Genomic DNA, 18,738 nt, shown 5'->3' with positions numbered 1-18,738 from the left:
GGTTTGAACCGCCAGCCGTCTGGTTAGCAGGCAAGTGTCTTAGCCACTATGCTACCAGAGCTCCCGACATATTCTTAGGGCGATCTTTATATGGACATATGATTTTAGAGAATGTGAAATACAGGAGCGAATGCTTAAGAAGCCCTGATATCTCTTAACTCTAAGGGCAGTCAGATAGTCAAATTGTTCTGTTCAATTAATAATTAACATATTTAAAGTTTGCATTGTGCAGATGGTTGGGATAAGCAAGCATGAAAGTTAAATTGCTTACGTTGATTGGATATAAAAAAGCTTAGTGGCTTTCGTTTTAATAATAAAAATATAAAACAATTATTTTAAAATAAAATCTAAACTATAAATTTACTTATGTGTCAATAGAACATACCAACAGAATATTAGAAATATAATAAGGTAATAGTATAGATTTGTTAGAAAGTTACCTATTTTCTAAAAGGAGAGATAATATTAATAAGCAGAGTTCATCTCTGGAAAAACTTTTTCTAGAAATAATTTTACTAACCAGTTTTAGAGGCTTACAGGTAGAACCATAAAGATATTGTTAAAAGATTCTAAAGAAAATATCAGCTTTATTATAACTTTCTGGTTCTTCCTTAACCTTTAAAAACAAAACTTGAAATATTAATTGGATCGGTTAATAGTCTTTACGACTGTATTTCCTGTAATGTGAAAAAATTCCCTTCCGGGTCTCTATTTTATCTATGGGAGTGTTTCATAGCAAACAAAATCCACACTAGTCAGAACTTCAAGCATGCAATTTTGACCCCTGTAACAATTTTAGGCTTGCATTTTGTGTCATTACATTTCTCAATCTTGGTCTAAAATATGTGCAGCATTGCTTTTAGAAGAGTAAAAGACTGATGGATTGTGCCATCTATGGCAGCATTTGTTCAGCATTTGGTATAAACGGGAGAAAAAAGATACAGAATGCATGGATTGATTTTCAAATTACCTCAATATTTTGAAAACATTTTCACCTGCATGCTGAGAATGCTAAGAATGGCAAGGAAGGCAATTGTGCATTTGCACAGCCTCCACTGCATTCATTTATAAATTACCTCATCACTGACTGAAATTAACACTGATTCTTACAGGCAATTTCTCAATTTCCAATGCTAATTACATTTTTTTTACTTTTAAATTCTGTACCACCTGTTTTGGGCAAGACATCTTAGGCAGCGCGACCGCATTTAATCACAATTTTAATTAACCGCCCTGTAGATGTGAAAAAGAAGCAATTATAATGTAGATGAATGATGATTTTTCTGCATTAAATTGTTTTGTTTCCCTGGTATGTTGATTGTAACACAGCACACAAATACAGTAACTGTACAATTTTTTTCTATTGTAATTTAGTAATTGTTTTTGGAAAACCAGTTTGGGAATGAGTGACTTCATCTGTTTACAAATTGATTGATACTGTTCACTCACTGATTGCTGCAGCGTATATTTTGGTATTGCACAGCCTAGCATAAAATATAATTAGAGATGCACAGGCTTTGCAGCACCATTTTGGAATCTGAAAATCAACTGTAACTGAAGTATGTTTTCCTTGAGCATACTAGTATCAGTTGGGGCTGATGAAATGATAATCAAAACAATGGGCTTTCCAATTCCACCACTAGTAGAAACCCTTGGTTTCAATCTGATAGTCTAATGTGGTAAGTTTATGAATTGCTCTGAACTAGGCCTGGGAGCTGGGGGCTGGCAAGTCTGAAGCTTGCACAAGTCACTCAGATCTATATCACAAGAAGCATACAAGTGAAGTAAGGAAACAATGATGGAAAATAAAGAGTTGCTGCTTTGGAAATGGAAGGATTGTTGCCGACACCAGGCACAATGCACTGGTGTGCTGTAGCTCTAGACTATCTCATCTCTACACTGTGATACAATAAGATCACATTCATGCTCCTGGCTTGCAGATACAGATCATTAAAGCCGTACCTCATTGCAGATAAATTCAAAGATCTTATTTATGTGAAGCTGAGCTTGTTTCTCACTCAGCTAGAAATCGGATAGGGAAAAGAGACAGCCACTGATACCTGTTTATTTGAAACCTTATGCTAACTAATAGCTAGAAGAGCTATGTTTACTATTCTCACATGAATTACAGATTCCTTTAGGAATGCTCTAAGGAGCTCTGGTGGTATAGTGGTTAAGGCATCTGGCCGCTAACCAAAAGGTTGGTGGTTCAAACCCACCAGCTGCTCTGCAAGAGGAAGATAAGACAGTCCACTTCTACCACCTTAAAGATTCATAGCCTTGAAAACTCAATGGGGGTCACTTTGAGTTGGAATCGACTCGATGGCAGTGAGTTTGGTTTTTTGGTTTTAAGAATGCTCTACACTAATATCATATCCACTTCTAGTCTCAGGAAAATTCTCCTTAATAAACACTCTCCATTGGTATCACTGGGCTGGGGTCTCCCCTAAATCGTCCAATGAATAGTTCTGAAATATGCTCACTTGGATGAGCCCAGGGCTAGGCCATTTCTGCTAGCCTAGGGAAAAAAAAGGGGACAAGGCCATGTAAGCAATGGTGGAAGTTCAAAGGCAACTATTTACAAGAGCTCTTCATCTTCTACTCTTTTGCTTTTTTTAAAAAAAAAAATATGCCATTCCTAGAAGGTCCAGAACTAGGACAGTTCATTAAAAGGTGAGACGTCATGTTGGTCCTAGCTATACGTTTGTTGCAAAATATAGCTAGGATTATGGCTTCATTTAGAGTCATTTAAAGATAGAATGTTATGAGTTGGCAGGACAAAGTTGATTTGTTGTGATGGGTGCTGGGGCAGAATGTAGATCATCTATATTGTCTGTCTCCTTTATAAACAGTTGCTAACAAAGTATTAGATACATCAAACCAATGCCAAAGTTCACTTTGTATATTAAGCAAGGATCTGCCCCATTGATATATTAAAGGGTATATTCTTTTGCCAGGTTGGAGGTTTACAAATATAAATCTTGTGAACACTTAAGGGACTGGACACAAAAATCATTCATGAAGCTAAGAAAACAGACCACCTGGTATCTTGCAATCTATGCTGTTACAAGGTTTAAGTCTTTCTTTCATGATGTTATACAAAAACTAGCAATAAAAGCTTATTCTTTCTTAGTTACTCCTTACCTGTATTACCCTTTCTAACTGTGAGAATTATCTTGTATGAACGAATATTGAGTAAAACTATCATTCAGGAGAGGAAGGAAATTCATTTCAGTTAGTAAAACTGCTTTCACATGCTTAGGGCAGGTGAAAATGTGTACGTGTTTTACTCTGGAGATTCAATTTCAGATTTTTAGTGCAGTCTCACTGGTTATTAACAGAAATAACTTTCATGCTACAGAATATTATTCTCTCCTTTGCCACCTTCCTTACCTTCCTCATAGCAGCTCTCAAGAAAGATGCTGTTTTATGAATGGAGGTAAAAATAACCTTGAATATTTCAAATTATAGGCTCTTTACATAATGAAAAGGGAGTGTTCTGGCAATAGACTTAATTTTTTTTTTTTCATAAAGTTGTTCCAGCAATTATGCTTGTTTGGAAGTTTCTAAAAGTGGTAACATCTGTGCGCCTGCTGGGATGAGATGTCATCCTACAAACCTTCCTACGAACGGTTTGTCTTTGAGAGAAAATAAAGTACCTGATCCCAGGCCTTAGTCTGTCTTAGCTCCCCGTATCTTCACACTCTGACCCACTGCACGTTCCTTCGAGCAGAGAGCTGCTTCCCATGACTACCTCCTCAATATAAACTCACTAACTAATCTCTTAGCAAACACTTGAAGCAAACCTGAAGAGAGGAAAAAGAGGCAGAGTGGGAACAAAAAAAAATCAGCACAGATAAAGCTCAAGACACAGTGGAGTCTAAATTTAGTACCAAACTAAAGTTTTCTTTTGAATAACCAGTTGTTGTTTCTGGAACAGGGACTTTTGGAACATTATTTTATTTTTAAGTCTCAATCCTAATTCTTTTGCTGTCTCTTAAATGGGGCTCACTTTAACATAAACTCCTTTGATTTCTTTCTGGCTGCAGTGCAAAATACCCTGACAGGTATTTGTAAATGATTTCTTTTATGACTGAATATCTTTTAAAATTGTTGTCTTCTTATGCAAGTCCACCCAGATTGCACTGTATGACATAAGGTAACTCTTCCTTAGAGTTTATACGAAATACACCGCTGGAAGTAAATAATGACTTTCAACCAACGATCAAAGAAAAAATAAATCTTTTATCCTAATAAGACTTTTTAAGACTGGAATCCCATTTTAAAATGAGTAACAGCTAAGAGGCTACTGGCAATCTATTTATTTCCCAAGCTGTGTTTTAATGTTCGTTACATAGAAACTGGACCAGCTCATAGGCCCCAGGGTCTTCAAAGTCAAAGCTTTTAAAATAAAGTTGGTAGGTAGTATTTGAAAACATTGCTTGGAATTTAAGTTTTAATATCTAGGAATAAACAGAGCATTAAATCAAGCAAAACTGTGACAAGGCCAATATGCACATGGATGATGCCAGCAAGGCATCTTCAGCCCTTTGTTCACAGCTTAACAAAACTGTGCCGTCACACCACTTTAGTTCAACAGTGCCTGTCGAATGGGCATCAGCAGATCAGCCAATGCCTGTCATACACAGAGCTAAATGGCAGTTTGAAAGCAAGGGCTTATTCGACCCCCAAGTCTAGTTGGAAAGTGAAGAGGATTTTAAATCATCTGGTAAAGACACCTTCAACCCCCCACCAAAGTTAGCAGAGATGGAGAAGGATGACAAAAAATACTGCTTGAAAAATAGAAAAGACTTAAAGGATAAAAAGAAAAAAATACTCAGGCAAAGGAAATGCTTTTCATATCTGTTTTCTTATTACAAGCAATTATAAAGTTTTGCAGTCATAGAATTTTTTTTAAAGTGACATTCCTTAGAGTGAAATAAAAGTTTCACATCATCATGATTTTAAGATTTTGTCACATTTTTTGGCCTTCATACAATTAAATGAATGCTCTTACATTATCTGGACTGGAGGACATTATTTGACATAGACAACTGGCAACTCCATATCATCCAAAAGTTTCTTTTCAAATGTATTTTTTGGCTATGGATTTGCTTTTGATGACCAAGATGCATTAACTTTTGAATTTACAATGTATCCGGAGCTCTGTGAACATTTAGTTTGCATCAGAAGAGAACATCAAGAAATCAAAACTAGTGAACAGAAAGATTGTAAAGTTTCCTTCAAGTTAACAATTGGGGGGGGGGGACCAAAACGCCTTATTTTCCTCCCGTAACAATGATCATGAGATTTGTCTTTCAAACTTTAATAAGTGCTAGGGAGGTGCCTCAGAACTTTTCTTCTGTCTAATTAGGTGTGCCCACTCCTCCTCGGGCATCCAATCAGATTAAATAAGAGCAACCCCCCCCACCCCCCGCAGCAGGGCTGGGGAGCCCTACTGGTAAGAATTAGCTGGAGGTGTTCTGAATCTCCACCTTCCAGCTTCTCCAGGATACAGTTCTACCGAGGTCTGTACATGTGGAGTTGAGATTCCTCTTACACTAAACTCTCACTCCCAACCTCTCTCCCTCTCTCCCTCTGTCTTTCACTCTGCTACTGTCAGTTTGCTGCCTGTACTTTAGCTGTCTCTTTTCCAGTCTCTACCCTGTCAGTTTCTGGCCTGCCAATTTCAACTTGAAGCTTGACTGGGCTGATTTGATGCAAATACCTCCAGGGAAAACCCTGAAACTGATGAACAGTTATGTCAAGTCGATTTTGCACCATCGGGAAAAGGTAACCTCTGCGAGAAAAAAAACAACAAGGTTAAAGAGACAAGGGCTTTTCACGTGTAATACCTCTGCTGCACATCTCGTTCACTGTTTACCATCCCTCAGAAATTGTAACTGTCAGAATTAGTCCTAATTGCAGATGCGAAAGCTGCCATTATAATAAAAACAGAGGCAGTGCAGGCATTAAATGTAGCAGCCTAATTTGTGAGACTACAGAAAAGGTAGAGTAAATGAATATTTCATTACTTTAATTACCAGGGACTACTCTTTTCTTGCTGTCTTATGATAAGTGTTGCTGTAACTAGCAATAGCAAACATGCACTAAAACATAAAGTGCAATAATCGTCCTGCTGTCAGGATCACCACTTTAAAATATGAGCAGGGAAAAAATATAATGGTTTATCTATTTCTTAGAGATTGCAGTAGTAGAAGATGGAAATTAATTTAATGTCAAGGGGATAAAAAAAGAGAGAGAGAGAGAGCACAAACAAAGGCACCAGTAAACAGGTTTTAGTCAGAGAATAATGGCTCCAAGAGAGCAAAGGGGGAGAAAAAATTAGTTGACTATACATTTGAAATGTTAGCCCTAAAAAAATGATACAAAGTGAAAAGTTGGAGATAATAGTGTTTGGATTTTTTTTAAGGCAAAATTTTGTTTTGGGTTGCACAACATAATTGCTTGGACGTTAGAAAATAAAACTGAAGTGACTAGGGGAAAGACAAGAGGAAAGCAAGTGGTTTTCAAATGATTAAGCAAAGGTGGAAAAAGTTCAACTTGGCAGAAGTTTAGAAGCTCAGTCCAGTTCCATTTACAAAGACTACATAAAGCTTGCCAGAAAAAGGACTTTGTCTGCAGTTTCAGAGTACTGATTCACAGATTTGGGGAATATCAATAATCACTCATGACTGATACCTTGAAAGTCCCTGGGCACCTCTCTGTAAATGTCAATTTCAGGTAAAGGGGCAAAAGGAGTGGGAGGTGGTTGGACAGTGGGATGTGGGAGGTGGGACTGGGAGTGGGGGGTGTGGTTGAGAAGGTTTGCTGAGACTGGTTGAAGCCAGCCTGTCTCTGCATTTATCACTCTGTCCCAGAGGAGGTGTTTGTTCAACATAGCAGTTCGACAGCACAAAAACACTGTGGCCAGAAGCCCTATCAAAGAACCTACTGACACGTATCATTTGTGGTCTTGGTTTCACAGGGCAAGGCTACCTCACACTTTATCTGCACTAGTATAAAACTCCACACATTTCTAAATGTTCGGTATAGTTTTAAACTCCCCCCACACACCCCTTTTTAAAATATTGTACACACTATTTAAAAATATCTTTATTCAGAACTCTAGAATGCTATTTTAAAAACCGTATTAATTTGCAGTCAATATATAATCATCTGTGTTAAGGTTGATAATATAGAAGGAAAATGAGAGAAAACAGTTTAAAAGCACAAAGCTAGTGATTTATCCCAGAAAATACATTTATAGCTTAGATTAATAGATGCAAGTAAATTTCCTAAGAGTTATGTTTCTTTTCCCCCTTATGATAAATTGCACTAGCCAACAGTCTGCATTAATTCTTCATCTCTACTATTATTGTTGAAATGCATTTCATTCACAAGCTCTATGACTGCAGTGAAAGTTACAGAGGGATAGTATCAGAGTTGGAGTACTAGAGTGCATTGGTCGCATGTCTTGGAAATGTGTGTATATGGGAGCTGTATTTGGTTTTCAAATTCCCATCAGCAGAGCAAAGGTGATGGGAAATCTTTAGAGGACACCTATTTTGCTTAGAGACTTTCCCTTCTTAATGGGCCTATTTATTATGAAAACACAGCTTACTGAGTTCTTTATATATAAACCTCACCTCTCAAAACTGAGAAATCTCATGATGTGAAACACTTCCATTGATGTGCTTTGTGTCTAAAATAGAAACTTAGGTACTTCCAAGAATACGCAAATTGTAAAGTTTCTTTGCAGCTACTCAGATATATAAGACAATATAAGTGCTATGTAAGCTAAGAAACAGTGAATGCTATATACTACATTTATAGATCACTTGGGCAGTGAACTATCTGAAATTCACCCATCTGTTTAAGAGACAGAGAAAGAAAACCCTAGCTCTTATATAGCATGATATCTTAATCTGCTGATCTATTATTGATTGCTTCTTATTTTAGAGAAGGGGTGGTTATCACCTTGTCAAGAGTGTCTTTCTTTCTTATAAAAAGAAAAATGAAACAGTATAGAAAGAATAAAAATCACTATGTTGTCATATTATCAACATAACTATTAATGAGGAATTCATTATAGTTTCTTTAGGAGAATATGTTTTGTCATTTTGTCATGGGAAACCACTAATGACAATTATCTATTCCCAAGGGAATGTCATCATTTACCTCTATCACCTGATATTACTTAAAATGTTTCTACTATCTCTGATTGATTAAAAAAAAAAAAAAAAACGCACTTTCATATATTTGCTCTTACGATAAAATCAGCTGAACTGACCAGTTTTGTGTTTTTGTTTGATTGAAAGAATATCTTCATATAGGAAGGATTTAAAAATTTACCTTCAAAATATTAAAGTGCAGAATTAGATCTTTTCTAGTTTATAGTAGAATGTGTGGACTTAAGTTTAAATAACAGACAGCCACCAAGGAAAACTGAGAACAACTTAAAAATGGATTAAATACAATAGAACATGACATTTAATCCCATAAATTATACAAAAAATTATCTGGAGTCTTGATTTTATAAGTCATGTAAAAAAAAAAAAAAGAAGAAGAGGGTAACAGATATATATATTCTAACATTTACTTATTGTCTTCTAATTCTAACAGCTACTTCAAATTCCATCCCCTTAACTCAACTCAGGAATAGAACTAAATTTGTAAATAATCATGAATCAGGATGATTACATTCCTCAATTGAAAAATGAAAGCAAAGTTGAATCAGATCCTTCTCAAAACGCTTGCTTCTCTTACACTCCTTATGTATCCGCGCTGCTTGCTCTTCCGAAGTCTGGTTTTTAGAAGCTCATGTTAATTTCTAACCAAGACTGCAGCATCCACTGTCAATGTCTATGGCTTTATTAGCTATCATACTTTCTTGGGTCACAAACACACAGTATTTGATGAGACATTGATCATCTTCCTTCTCCTTTCTCTTTCCAGCTCCTTTAACTTTCCTGTCAGAAGCCTGAAAAAATATGCACAGTTACTGTTGCTGAAGGGAGACAAAGTTTAACTTCTGGGTTGACAATCGGAGAATAATTCATGAGCAGATTTCTAGCAAATGATATGATTTGCTAAATTTTGGTATTTGATTTATATTTATGTACTCCTGCTACTGTGAAGGTTTTGCCAACCTCAATTAGATCATGAATGAGATCATTTTAATTCAGCCCCCAAACTGTGACCTGACCATGGTCTGAAAGTGTTCAAAAAGTAATTTTAAGCCTCCCTTTGATATGAAAAGGAATACTGCATGCTTGGTCGTTCATACAAATAACATAAAACTTAATTATTGGATGATTTGGCAGAGGACCTTCTTGCCAAACAACAGTCAATGCCAGCTACTGTAATGCTGGCGCTGCTTGGGCCCCCGAGCCCATAGCCCCCTTGTAATACAGGCGTTTGTTCATTGTGTCTCAGGGCAAGATGCTTTCAAACAGGATTCACTGATCTGGGAGGCAAGGGTGCAACGGGAAGGGTGTACCATATTTATAACTCCAGTTAAAAAATGCTGTCTCACCTAGAAGGGAAGTAGATCTGCGCTGTCAAATCACCAGGAGCCTGTGACAAAGGGAGCTTGCAGCCTGACACACGGTGTAACAACATAGCAAACACCTTTAATTCTGTCATGTCTCATACCCTTTACTTTCTCACACATTTGTGGCTGCTCGAACGTTGACACCTACACTCTTTTTCGAAACTAAATAAGGCAATCTTATTTCAGCCTAAATGCAACACCTGTAAAGTTATTCTTGTGCCCAGTAAAAAATAACTATTAACTCCTTCCTCTTATAAATGCTTCTCTGCTTGCTTTGGAAAGTCTCAAGTTGGTAACGGCCGGCCTGAGGCCCTGACTCTCAGGTTCACATGACCTCCCATGCTCTGAAAGATAGGCAATACTTCCCCCTTGCAAAGATGCAAAGGCTGAGATAATGTCACTGTCCTATTGGCCTCCCTCCTACAGCTTTCAGCTTGAAGACCCTCTCCTCATCACAAACTTCTGGGGCCTTCTACAGTAAGGAGAGAGGCCCCAGCTGTTTTGTTCCCTCTAGCTCCTGTAGTCTAATACTTTAAAAGCTAGAAATGAAAATAGATTTTCTAAAGATGTTTCCTGGAATTTTTAATGTGCTGCCTTGATTCCTTTCTTTCTTCTTCTTTTTTTTTTTCCCCTTTGCCAATTATAAACCACCATTTGGAGGGCTTATGAGCAATGTAAGTCCACCTCATCTAATTAAACCACATTGTTTTAAAAGCTTGAACAGTTTTCATGTCTACAAGACTTGTCTGAATAATAAACTGTGAGAGCCAGTATTCTGAGTGTCTTTAGAGAGCAAGGATTTTATCTGCTGAGCAAAAAGGGCCAGGCATTCAAAGAGTTAAAAGAGTGTTCCTGCATTGCTGGGTAGGTTAATATCACAGCTGCCTGGTAAAGCATTATCCCAGTACCTCACTTAACAAAAGCCTCCTTTTGCAAACAGACTCCCACTTTCCCCCCAAGTGTCCAAAGGTGTTTACTGAAGTAAATCTGCCTAAATCCTTCATTGCTTGGGTCATGGGGGTGGATAGGAAGGGTGGAAGGTGTAGGGATAATCTCTTTTTGTAAATTCTGTAAATCTTCTGGGAAAAAGAAAAAAAAAAAATTAGGAATCTGTGTCACATGCTTGTGTACAACTTCTAATATCTCCGTTAGTTTTGTTCTTATAAGTGAAATCTAACACAATGGCTATTGGAAAAGCTCTTATTCCAAATTATTCAGTGTGCTATTTGAAGCAGCTGCACTTCCAAAGTTGTGTGTGTGTGTTTTGTATGCTTAATCGAATTGTTGAAGAAAAACTGTTGGTATCTTAAAAGTGGTTTCAGAAGGGGAAAAAAGAGAGAGAGAGAGAGAGGAGAGAGAGAGAGTGTTTAGGAGCAAGATAATGTAGCTGAAAAGTTGTCACGAGAGCTTTCTGCTCTTGCTGTGGTCTTCTTCCAATACCATTAACTGCATGTTACTTTTACATGTTGAAAATGGAGGCAAATAACACAGTAAAACCTGACAGGTCCGCCTGCGAGGGTTTAAACAGTTCCCAGTAAGAAGGAGCCCTTTAGGCATAAACTTTCTCTCTCAAGAGAACGTGAATACCACCAACCCCTCCCTACGAATCCTGAAGCATCCAGTTTGAGATACAAAAAGGCTGTCATCTCACAAATGTTAAACATACTAAAAAAATCTGAAAAAAAAAGTATGGAGAAGGTGTGAAAAACGTGGCACTTTACAGCCCTCAAAGCTTTTTAAAATAGAACAACTTTTCCCCTAAAATTCTTTTCAGAGATTTTTTTTTTTTTTTTTTCCTTTTTGGCTCATTTGAGAGTTTCTTTCTTGGCTTTTTTCCTTTCATTTGAAAATATGAATTATCATAAAAAGTCAGGGGGAAAATGGGAAAGTCTTTTCCAGTTTTCCTGAGGATTTATCAGTGTTCTGAGACTGGGTGTGAGCACTTCTCCCTTTTTCTCTGGTACAGACACCCATCACTAAAACCACAGCAGGGGCTCTGGAGACTATATCCCTTCTTTCCTTCTGAGCAGCAGCCAGCTGGCCCCTTCCCTGCCACCCCCAACCCCTCACCTCTCTGCTCGAATGGTAAACAATAATAGTTATTAAAGCCAAATAACAGGCAGCACTCAAGAGCTGGAAGTCCACACACCTGACCCCAAATATAACAGGCTTCTTGGGATAGAATTTGATCCCTCCCTGACACTTTTTACCTCAAGTGTTGAGCGGGTGGCCATGAATAGTACAGACATGCCATCTTGTAACACTATATGCCTGTCAGGAGGGACAGGGCCTGGTTGAGCATCAACTATATAAGGCTGGTAACTAGGGAAAGCCCAACAAACAGCCACAAACACCTAAGTTATTTCACTCAGCCACTACCCTCTGCCTCTCTCTCTCTCTCTTTCTCTCTCCCTCTCTCTCTCTTTCTCTCTTTCTTTTCATCTTGGCTTTCTGTGGCAGAATGCAAATGGAGCCTGCCGGCGGTGAAAGGGCTGAATTGTGATTAAGAAGAAGAAGAGCTCCTTTCTTTGTTCTCCCCTCAGGGGATGTTTACTGGGAGAGACACAGCGGATCAGATATGAAAGGCATTCAGGTCAGCATTGATGTGAGCGAAAGTGAAATCATACCTAAGGCATTCAAAAGACCGCCGTGTCAGGGGTTCAGCTAACGGTGCAGCTACTGTGTGTGTCTTTCCGGAGAGGCAAAAATCTTTTCACAGGCTGGCGATTTTTTCTCCCTAATTTACTATAAAATTATGAAAGTTCCCCTCACCCTGTTTACCTCCCACCAGATAACACAAGAGTTAGTATTTTCTCTCCTCATGGACCACACACGAAATCAGACCAACTTCTACTAACTGTATTACCTAAATGAATCATCAAGACATCATCTTCTGAACTGTGAAGCCTTTTTTTTTTTTTTAACAGGTGTATTCATGTATACTGCATACATACATAATATGTAGGGGAGAGCTGAATGAAGATAAAAGCCAATATATACACACACACACACACACACAAATGGCTTTTCTTCTCACCTTCCTCAGAGGAAACACTACCACAAATATATACACACACACAGTATAAAAACACTACAGAATACCTTAAAACAAAATCCTTTATTTACTTTCTAACTACTAGTTACACTTTTCCTGAGAGCTTTCAGTCTGACACACTGTCACCCAAGATAAAAGTATTTGGCACATGGCTATTAAGGCAAAGGCTTCCATGAAGTCTACTGATTATTATAGTTTTCCTTCTAAAAAGTGCTTGATGAAGAAATACTTGGATCCTACTTTTTAAAAGTTTATATTCCTCACCACCCATATAGTCAGTCAATAGATATTCCAAGTGGTAAGCTGATGCTGTTGGCATAAACAGAGCTATGTAAATATATACAAAATGCACAAATCACAGCAAACATACAAATACTGAGGAGCTGCCTGGATAGTGCAAGGCTTAAAAATGAAAAGGAAAGTCACATTTCATCTTCTGATTGCTAAAGAAAGAAAAGAAATAAGGGCGGGGGAAATAGGGCTCTATTTATTGGTTTTAAGTCATTCTTCCCTCTGCTCTGAATTTGTTTTTCAACCTTCACATCTTGGCTAAAAAGCATATTTGGGCTTATGCTAACATCTGCCTTTGTGGTGACATTTAATTCTGTATATTTTCAACTAGTGTTTCTGCATCACAGATTTCCTCCTTTATCTTTTTGCTCTAAAAAGACAACCAAAGAGCAATCAAAAAGGTGTCTGACTTGGCCATTCAGACAATTGCCCCCTTGTGGGAATGCGGGAATGAATGGTACAGTGGACACCCCAGCACCATTGACGTTATAAACATGTAAATGAAACACATTAGGGCAGACAATCAATTGTCTGTGAGCATTGCAAACCTGCACTCCCTCTCTCTGTGACAGGCACAAAATAGTGTCTACCTTGGGAAGCCACGGTGCTGGAGAGGAAAAGGACAAAGAGTTCCCTTTCATACAGAAGAAAATGCACCTTAAAAGCCTTGGAAGAATGCAGATGACAAAAACTGTTGTAAGGAAAAGAATCTCCCACATCTTGGAATAAAGCGGCACTGCTAGAGAGCTAGTAACAACGTCCTTTCCTACCTTCAGGGTAGGAACACATTTTCCCTAGGAAATATTATTAATATGGCATTAGAATCTATGATAACCTCTTGATATTTTCTTTGAGCAAATTAAGAAAGAAAGAATCCAAAACACATGACATTTCAGTTTTAGGAGGGAACTTTAATCTTGGCTTTACCATTATTTTACAATAAACGCTTAAAAACATAAATCAATTTTTCTTCGACAACAGAGAGATAATGTAAAGTTTAAAATCTTAAGCATACCCTTACTCTTGCTAGAGCATCATGCTGTGGTTGCCAGCAGGTTAGTGGCTATACTATGAAGGCAGATTTCTACCCCAATTCAGTTAATTTTTCCAAACCAAAATAAAATAAATAGATCCGTCTAGATACATAGCCTCCAGCCTTGTGTGTGTGCAGCGTGACAAAATTTGCAGAAGATCTGCATAGAGAGAAAAGGATGGAGATGGATATCTTTGGAGTGCCCTTAGGGCTGGTACCTGCCACACAAACTGCATCTCAGTGCCTTGAGAGTCAGCAAAACAGGCTCCCTATAAGCTCATCAACTTTGCGAAGGAAGCTACTAGCAAAAGATTTTCATGCTCACAGAGATAACCAAGTCTGAAATGACTGTACTCTGGAGAAACTTCCCTGCCTCAGAATGTACTGAGAGGTTCTCTGACTCAAAGCCCCATGTAAACTTCAGCTCTCAGGGAGGAGAGCTGGGAGCTACATCCTTTAGAAAGGGCTGATTGTATTTCCTTTCCTTTTCACTTAATCATCTCTGAAAAGGGAGCAACTTCTCAGTCCATTGCCTCTAGGCATCACCACCAGCACCTCCACTCCCTTTTAGGGAGTGATAAGAAGTAGGGGTTCATTATAAGCAGAGATAATCATTTCTGCTCATCTGCTCTAGGACCCAAAGCTCTGAAAACATTCAGCTTTATCCCTTTTCAATATCACTGAAAATCAGAGACCAAGGGACTTTGGAAAGAGCTCCCCATTTGCTCCACCTAGTTCTCAACCCTTTAACTGAAACTTTGGAGAAAAATCAAGCTTAACTTTTCTTCCCTTCTTTGATCCCTCTTCCCTCCTTTATTTCTAATTCAGTTTTCCTAAATACAACTTCATTCCCTTTTCTGCAACAAGTAACTTCCGGATTTGATTTTAGTTACAACATGCATGTTGTCTCTCTCTCTCTCTCTGTTTGTGTGTGTGTGTGTGTGTGTGATTTTTCAGAGGCTGATGCTGGAAGTCAGAAGGCAGGCCTCTCTTCTCAAGCTCCGTAGGAGGCCGGAGGGAAGCGGGAGCATCCCCAGGAGCCAATGCCCAAAACCAGGGCAAAAACAACTTTGCAAGATACAGAAAACGGAATGCCCCAGTGGCAGACACGCAGTAGCTGGGCATCTGTGGTTCAGAGCGCTCAGTTTCTGACTTGAAGTCTATGTGGAGATAGTGGGGTATAATCAAGGGAATGAAAAAAGGGGGGCTGGGTTTTCCCCCTCCTCTCCAGCTTTAGTGAAAGTGTTATGAAGTGAGTCAGGCGGCTGGGGATCATCTGACTGAACTTTCTTGAAACTGACACACATTCTTGTCTGCCGGCAACTTGCTCTTGCCTCCTTTGCCCTCACTCTACTCCCCCTTTTCTCCAGCTCCTCTTACTTTCTTAGAAGAAATTTCATCCCTTCCTATGTGGGGGAAAGGGGACTGCCTGACTGCTATGGGTTAACTTGGCTCTGACACTGTCTTTGCCAAGCAAAGATTCTAGCCTAAGAATCTTGAGGGGTAGATTTTAGAGACTTGTTTCTTTCTTTGTACATTTCTTTTCCTGGAACTGCCTCCTCCTTTGCTTTTTAATAATTGTATATAGCATCACTTCCTAACACGTTCCTGACCAGCCTTTCAAACGCATACACTGCTTTACTTGTTTTATCTCATTGCCTTAGTGTGTGTGTGTGTCTATAACTGACTTCATTAAAATTATATAAAGTGCCATTCTAGTTTCCTGGATGACCATATATATATATATATTTTTTTGCTTTTACTTCTATGATTATTATTGCCATTATTTCTTTCCAGGAATTTCTATATGATTTTGATAAGCATCATCATATTTAGTGTTATCAGCAAAGACACAAGCCCAAAAGTGACATCTTTTCCATGAATCCAGGAAAGAAGAAAAATCCACTCAGTTCAGATAAATCCTGGCAATTCCCAAAGGGAAAAGGTACGTGCTTGATGAGAAAAAGAATGAAAAAGGAGGGGGGACTCTACTACCTGCTTCTCTAAATCAGGACATTGCTCAGTCAAATTAAATCCAAAGAAAAACACTGACTAGTAATCCATTCACAGCCTATTTTCCCACAGATGATTTGGAAAGAGAAACAGGTAATAATCAAAGTTAGAGAAGCTATAAGCAATGGACAGGGCTGATGTTAAGCGTACGGGATGTGGGCTAAATGCCTTAAAGTGTGCGGTTCAACTTTGCACAACCGAGTGTTGAGGCTTCTCCTAAGTTAGTGGCTGGGCAGAGGGGAAATGTTTGCAGTGCCTATGGCTGCGCACCTCCCTGGCTCTCCGTTCCACCTGCGAAGCCTCAATCAGGCCTCCCTGTTTGCTTGCCCCCCAGTTCCCAGAGAGCCTGGAGCTCTCTCTTTCTCCAGTCCTAGGCTCTGGCCTGACCTCACTGCCAGGCCAGGCTGGTCATCTGTGGCAAACATCCCGAAGGGGATGGGAGAGGAAGGCAAGAAGAAACAAACACTCTGAACAGTCTTTTCTGCAAAAGAACACTTCTGGGAGCCTTACCTTAAATCTCATTCTCTTTTCTCTCAAAAAATGACTGCTTAACATGAGAGGAAGAAGAAAAAAAAAAGGTCTCCTTGACACAAAGCTTTTGTTATCCAGTTGATCAGCAATGTGCTTTAGATAGTTGTAAGTGAGGGGAAAAGGCCCCACAACAGACATTGGTTTTAGAAAATCAATAACCAACATTTAATAAAAGGAACAGAGGAAACACAAGAGAGGAGAGGGGGACATTAGGTATAATTTCAGTGTCTACTAAATTACCCAGAGATGGGGAAGGGGAGGTCTCCTGTGTAAGAGCCACCTTAAATAATGCCAGACACTAGAGTGAAAAAAATTAAATTAAAAAAAGAGAGAGGGAGAGAGACTTAAAAAGAAGCAGCCTGAACTGGATCTCGGAATATATTATTGTACTTGTTTTTTTGTAATACTAAGCCAAGTAAATAGATCAAAGGCAGCACAAAGGGAAAAGGCAGGATAACGTAACGAACAGTTTCTGACTAAAATTCCTCTATCACTCCCCCATATGGCTCGACACCTCCACCACCACAACAAGCAAGACACACACACACACACACATGCACAAAACCTAGAGACAGACAGCGAGAGAGAGAGAGAGAGAGAGAGAGAGAGAGAGAGAAGCATCATTTGTCTCTAATCAAAATTCTCTCGTCTTTGTGTTTTTCTCCCTCCAGCACCCCACACTGGGCCCCCTCCCCGCGCCGCGCAGCTCTAGGGCAGGCGGGGGGCGCGCACAATTGTCTTCTCTAGAGGAAAGTTGCTCCAAGTGGGCCCGGGCGGTCCCCGCGAGGCGCGGGTGGGGTTACAGGAGGCCGGGAGGCCGGCCCAAGCCGCGTTCTCGCGCCCAGCTCTGGAGCGTCTACGCGGCCCCGCATCGGGTGATCAGCTGGGAGCGAAGCGAGCGAGAAGTTTCCTTTCCGAGTCTGAGCTTGTTTGCTTATTTGTTTTGGAGACTGGTTTATTCTTTTTAAACTCAGTATCCTCCGTCAGCTACCCCAAGGCACCCTCTCGCGTCCCCAGTCCTCTCCCCTCCCCCAGGCGCCTTCCGCGCTCTTGCCAATCACTTTTCTCTTTTATTCCCACGATTTTGTTTTGGGTTATACCTACGGTGTCTCTCTCCATCTCTCTCTCTCTCTCTCTCTGTGGTCTTTCTCTCTCCCCTTCCCTGTGTCCTTTTCTCTGCGTCTCTCCAAGATGGACCTACTAAACTGTCAGTCGCCCCCTTCACCTCCCACCTCTGGTCGGTGTGTCCACCTCGCACCCCCACCTCTTTCTTCCTTCCTCTCTCAAGCCTGGATAACGGGCTCCTCCTGCCTATGTAGAAACTGCCGGGAAAAGTCTCGCTGAGCCCCTCGACTCCGCCAGCCTCCAGCGCGGGGGCCCTAGTCCCCTGGAGAGGAGCCACCCGCCCTTGAGCCTGCACAGACCCCGCCAGACCCCCACGGGGCCGGCTGAGTCCCTCCCACCCCGGGTCCCCGCGCGCCGGGCGGCCCCGCTGCCCGGGGACCGTTACTTGGCGCTTGGAGCGGCGGCTGGGCGAATCCGGCAAGAAACTTTGAGCCTTGCTGAGGCACAGACCCGGGTCCCCTCTCCCGCCCGCGCAGTCCCCGAGCCACCCCCGCAACCGCCCCGGGAGCCTGCCCGACCCGGCGCCCGGGCCCCCGCCCTGCCCGGACGCTCCCGCAGCCCGGCCGGGGACCCCGCGGGCCGGGTGAGAGCCGAGCAAGAGGTGGAGGGAAGGCGGCGGCGGAGCTGGGGACGCAGGGCCCGTCCGGACCCCGGCGTCCGGCGCCCCGGCGCTCACTTTGCCCGGCACTTCCCGCAACTCCCCCCCGGCCGGGCGGCCGCGCGCCACGGGCTTCGGCGCCGGCCGCGGAGAGAGGCTCGCCCGCGAGCCCTGGGCGCCGCCGCCGCCTCGGTTCCTTTTCCCTTTCCTCCTCCTTCTCCCCGGGTCTGGAGCCGCGGAGTGGCCCAGAAAAGTTTGGTTGGGACCGCTTCTTACCGTTTTTCCTCCTGGGATTGGCTTGTTTGCGCCTCTTGCACCGGGGGCCATCCGCCATGATCGGCTGCTTCATTGATAAGAGCGGATCAGATGGCAGTTCGCATGGACTCGGCGCCCTGCTTCGGCAGCACGCAGGCTCGATCTAGCAACCAAACACAGCGACAATGTGGGCATCGCCCGCGCCCATTGAAACGCGCGCGGGCCGCCCAGGGGAGCAGGGCCAGGGCCCCGGCGAGCACCCATCCGCGCCCCCCAACGCC

At 41.2% G+C, this 18,738-nt stretch overlaps 1 protein-coding gene across 1 annotated transcript in view; it reads right to left on the bottom strand.

Annotated features, from left to right (window-relative positions):
• ZEB2 (zinc finger E-box binding homeobox 2) overlaps positions 1 to 18,551 on the bottom strand; it is a 136,789-nt gene extending 118,238 nt beyond the window's left edge. The window contains exon 1 of the mRNA XM_007934947.2: positions 18,479 to 18,551. Coding sequence (XP_007933138.1) covers positions 18,479 to 18,551 — 73 coding nt within the window. The remainder of the gene's footprint in view (positions 1 to 18,478) is intronic.
• Between the last annotated feature and the right edge of the window lie 187 nt (positions 18,552 to 18,738).

Source organism: Orycteropus afer, unplaced genomic scaffold (genome assembly GCF_000298275.1).
Source record: "Orycteropus afer afer isolate SDZICR_OR568_19922 unplaced genomic scaffold, OryAfe1.0 scaffold00023, whole genome shotgun sequence".
Classification (NCBI taxonomy): Eukaryota; Metazoa; Chordata; class Mammalia; order Tubulidentata; family Orycteropodidae; genus Orycteropus; species Orycteropus afer.
This window is presented reverse-complemented; position numbering and strand designations above follow the sequence as displayed.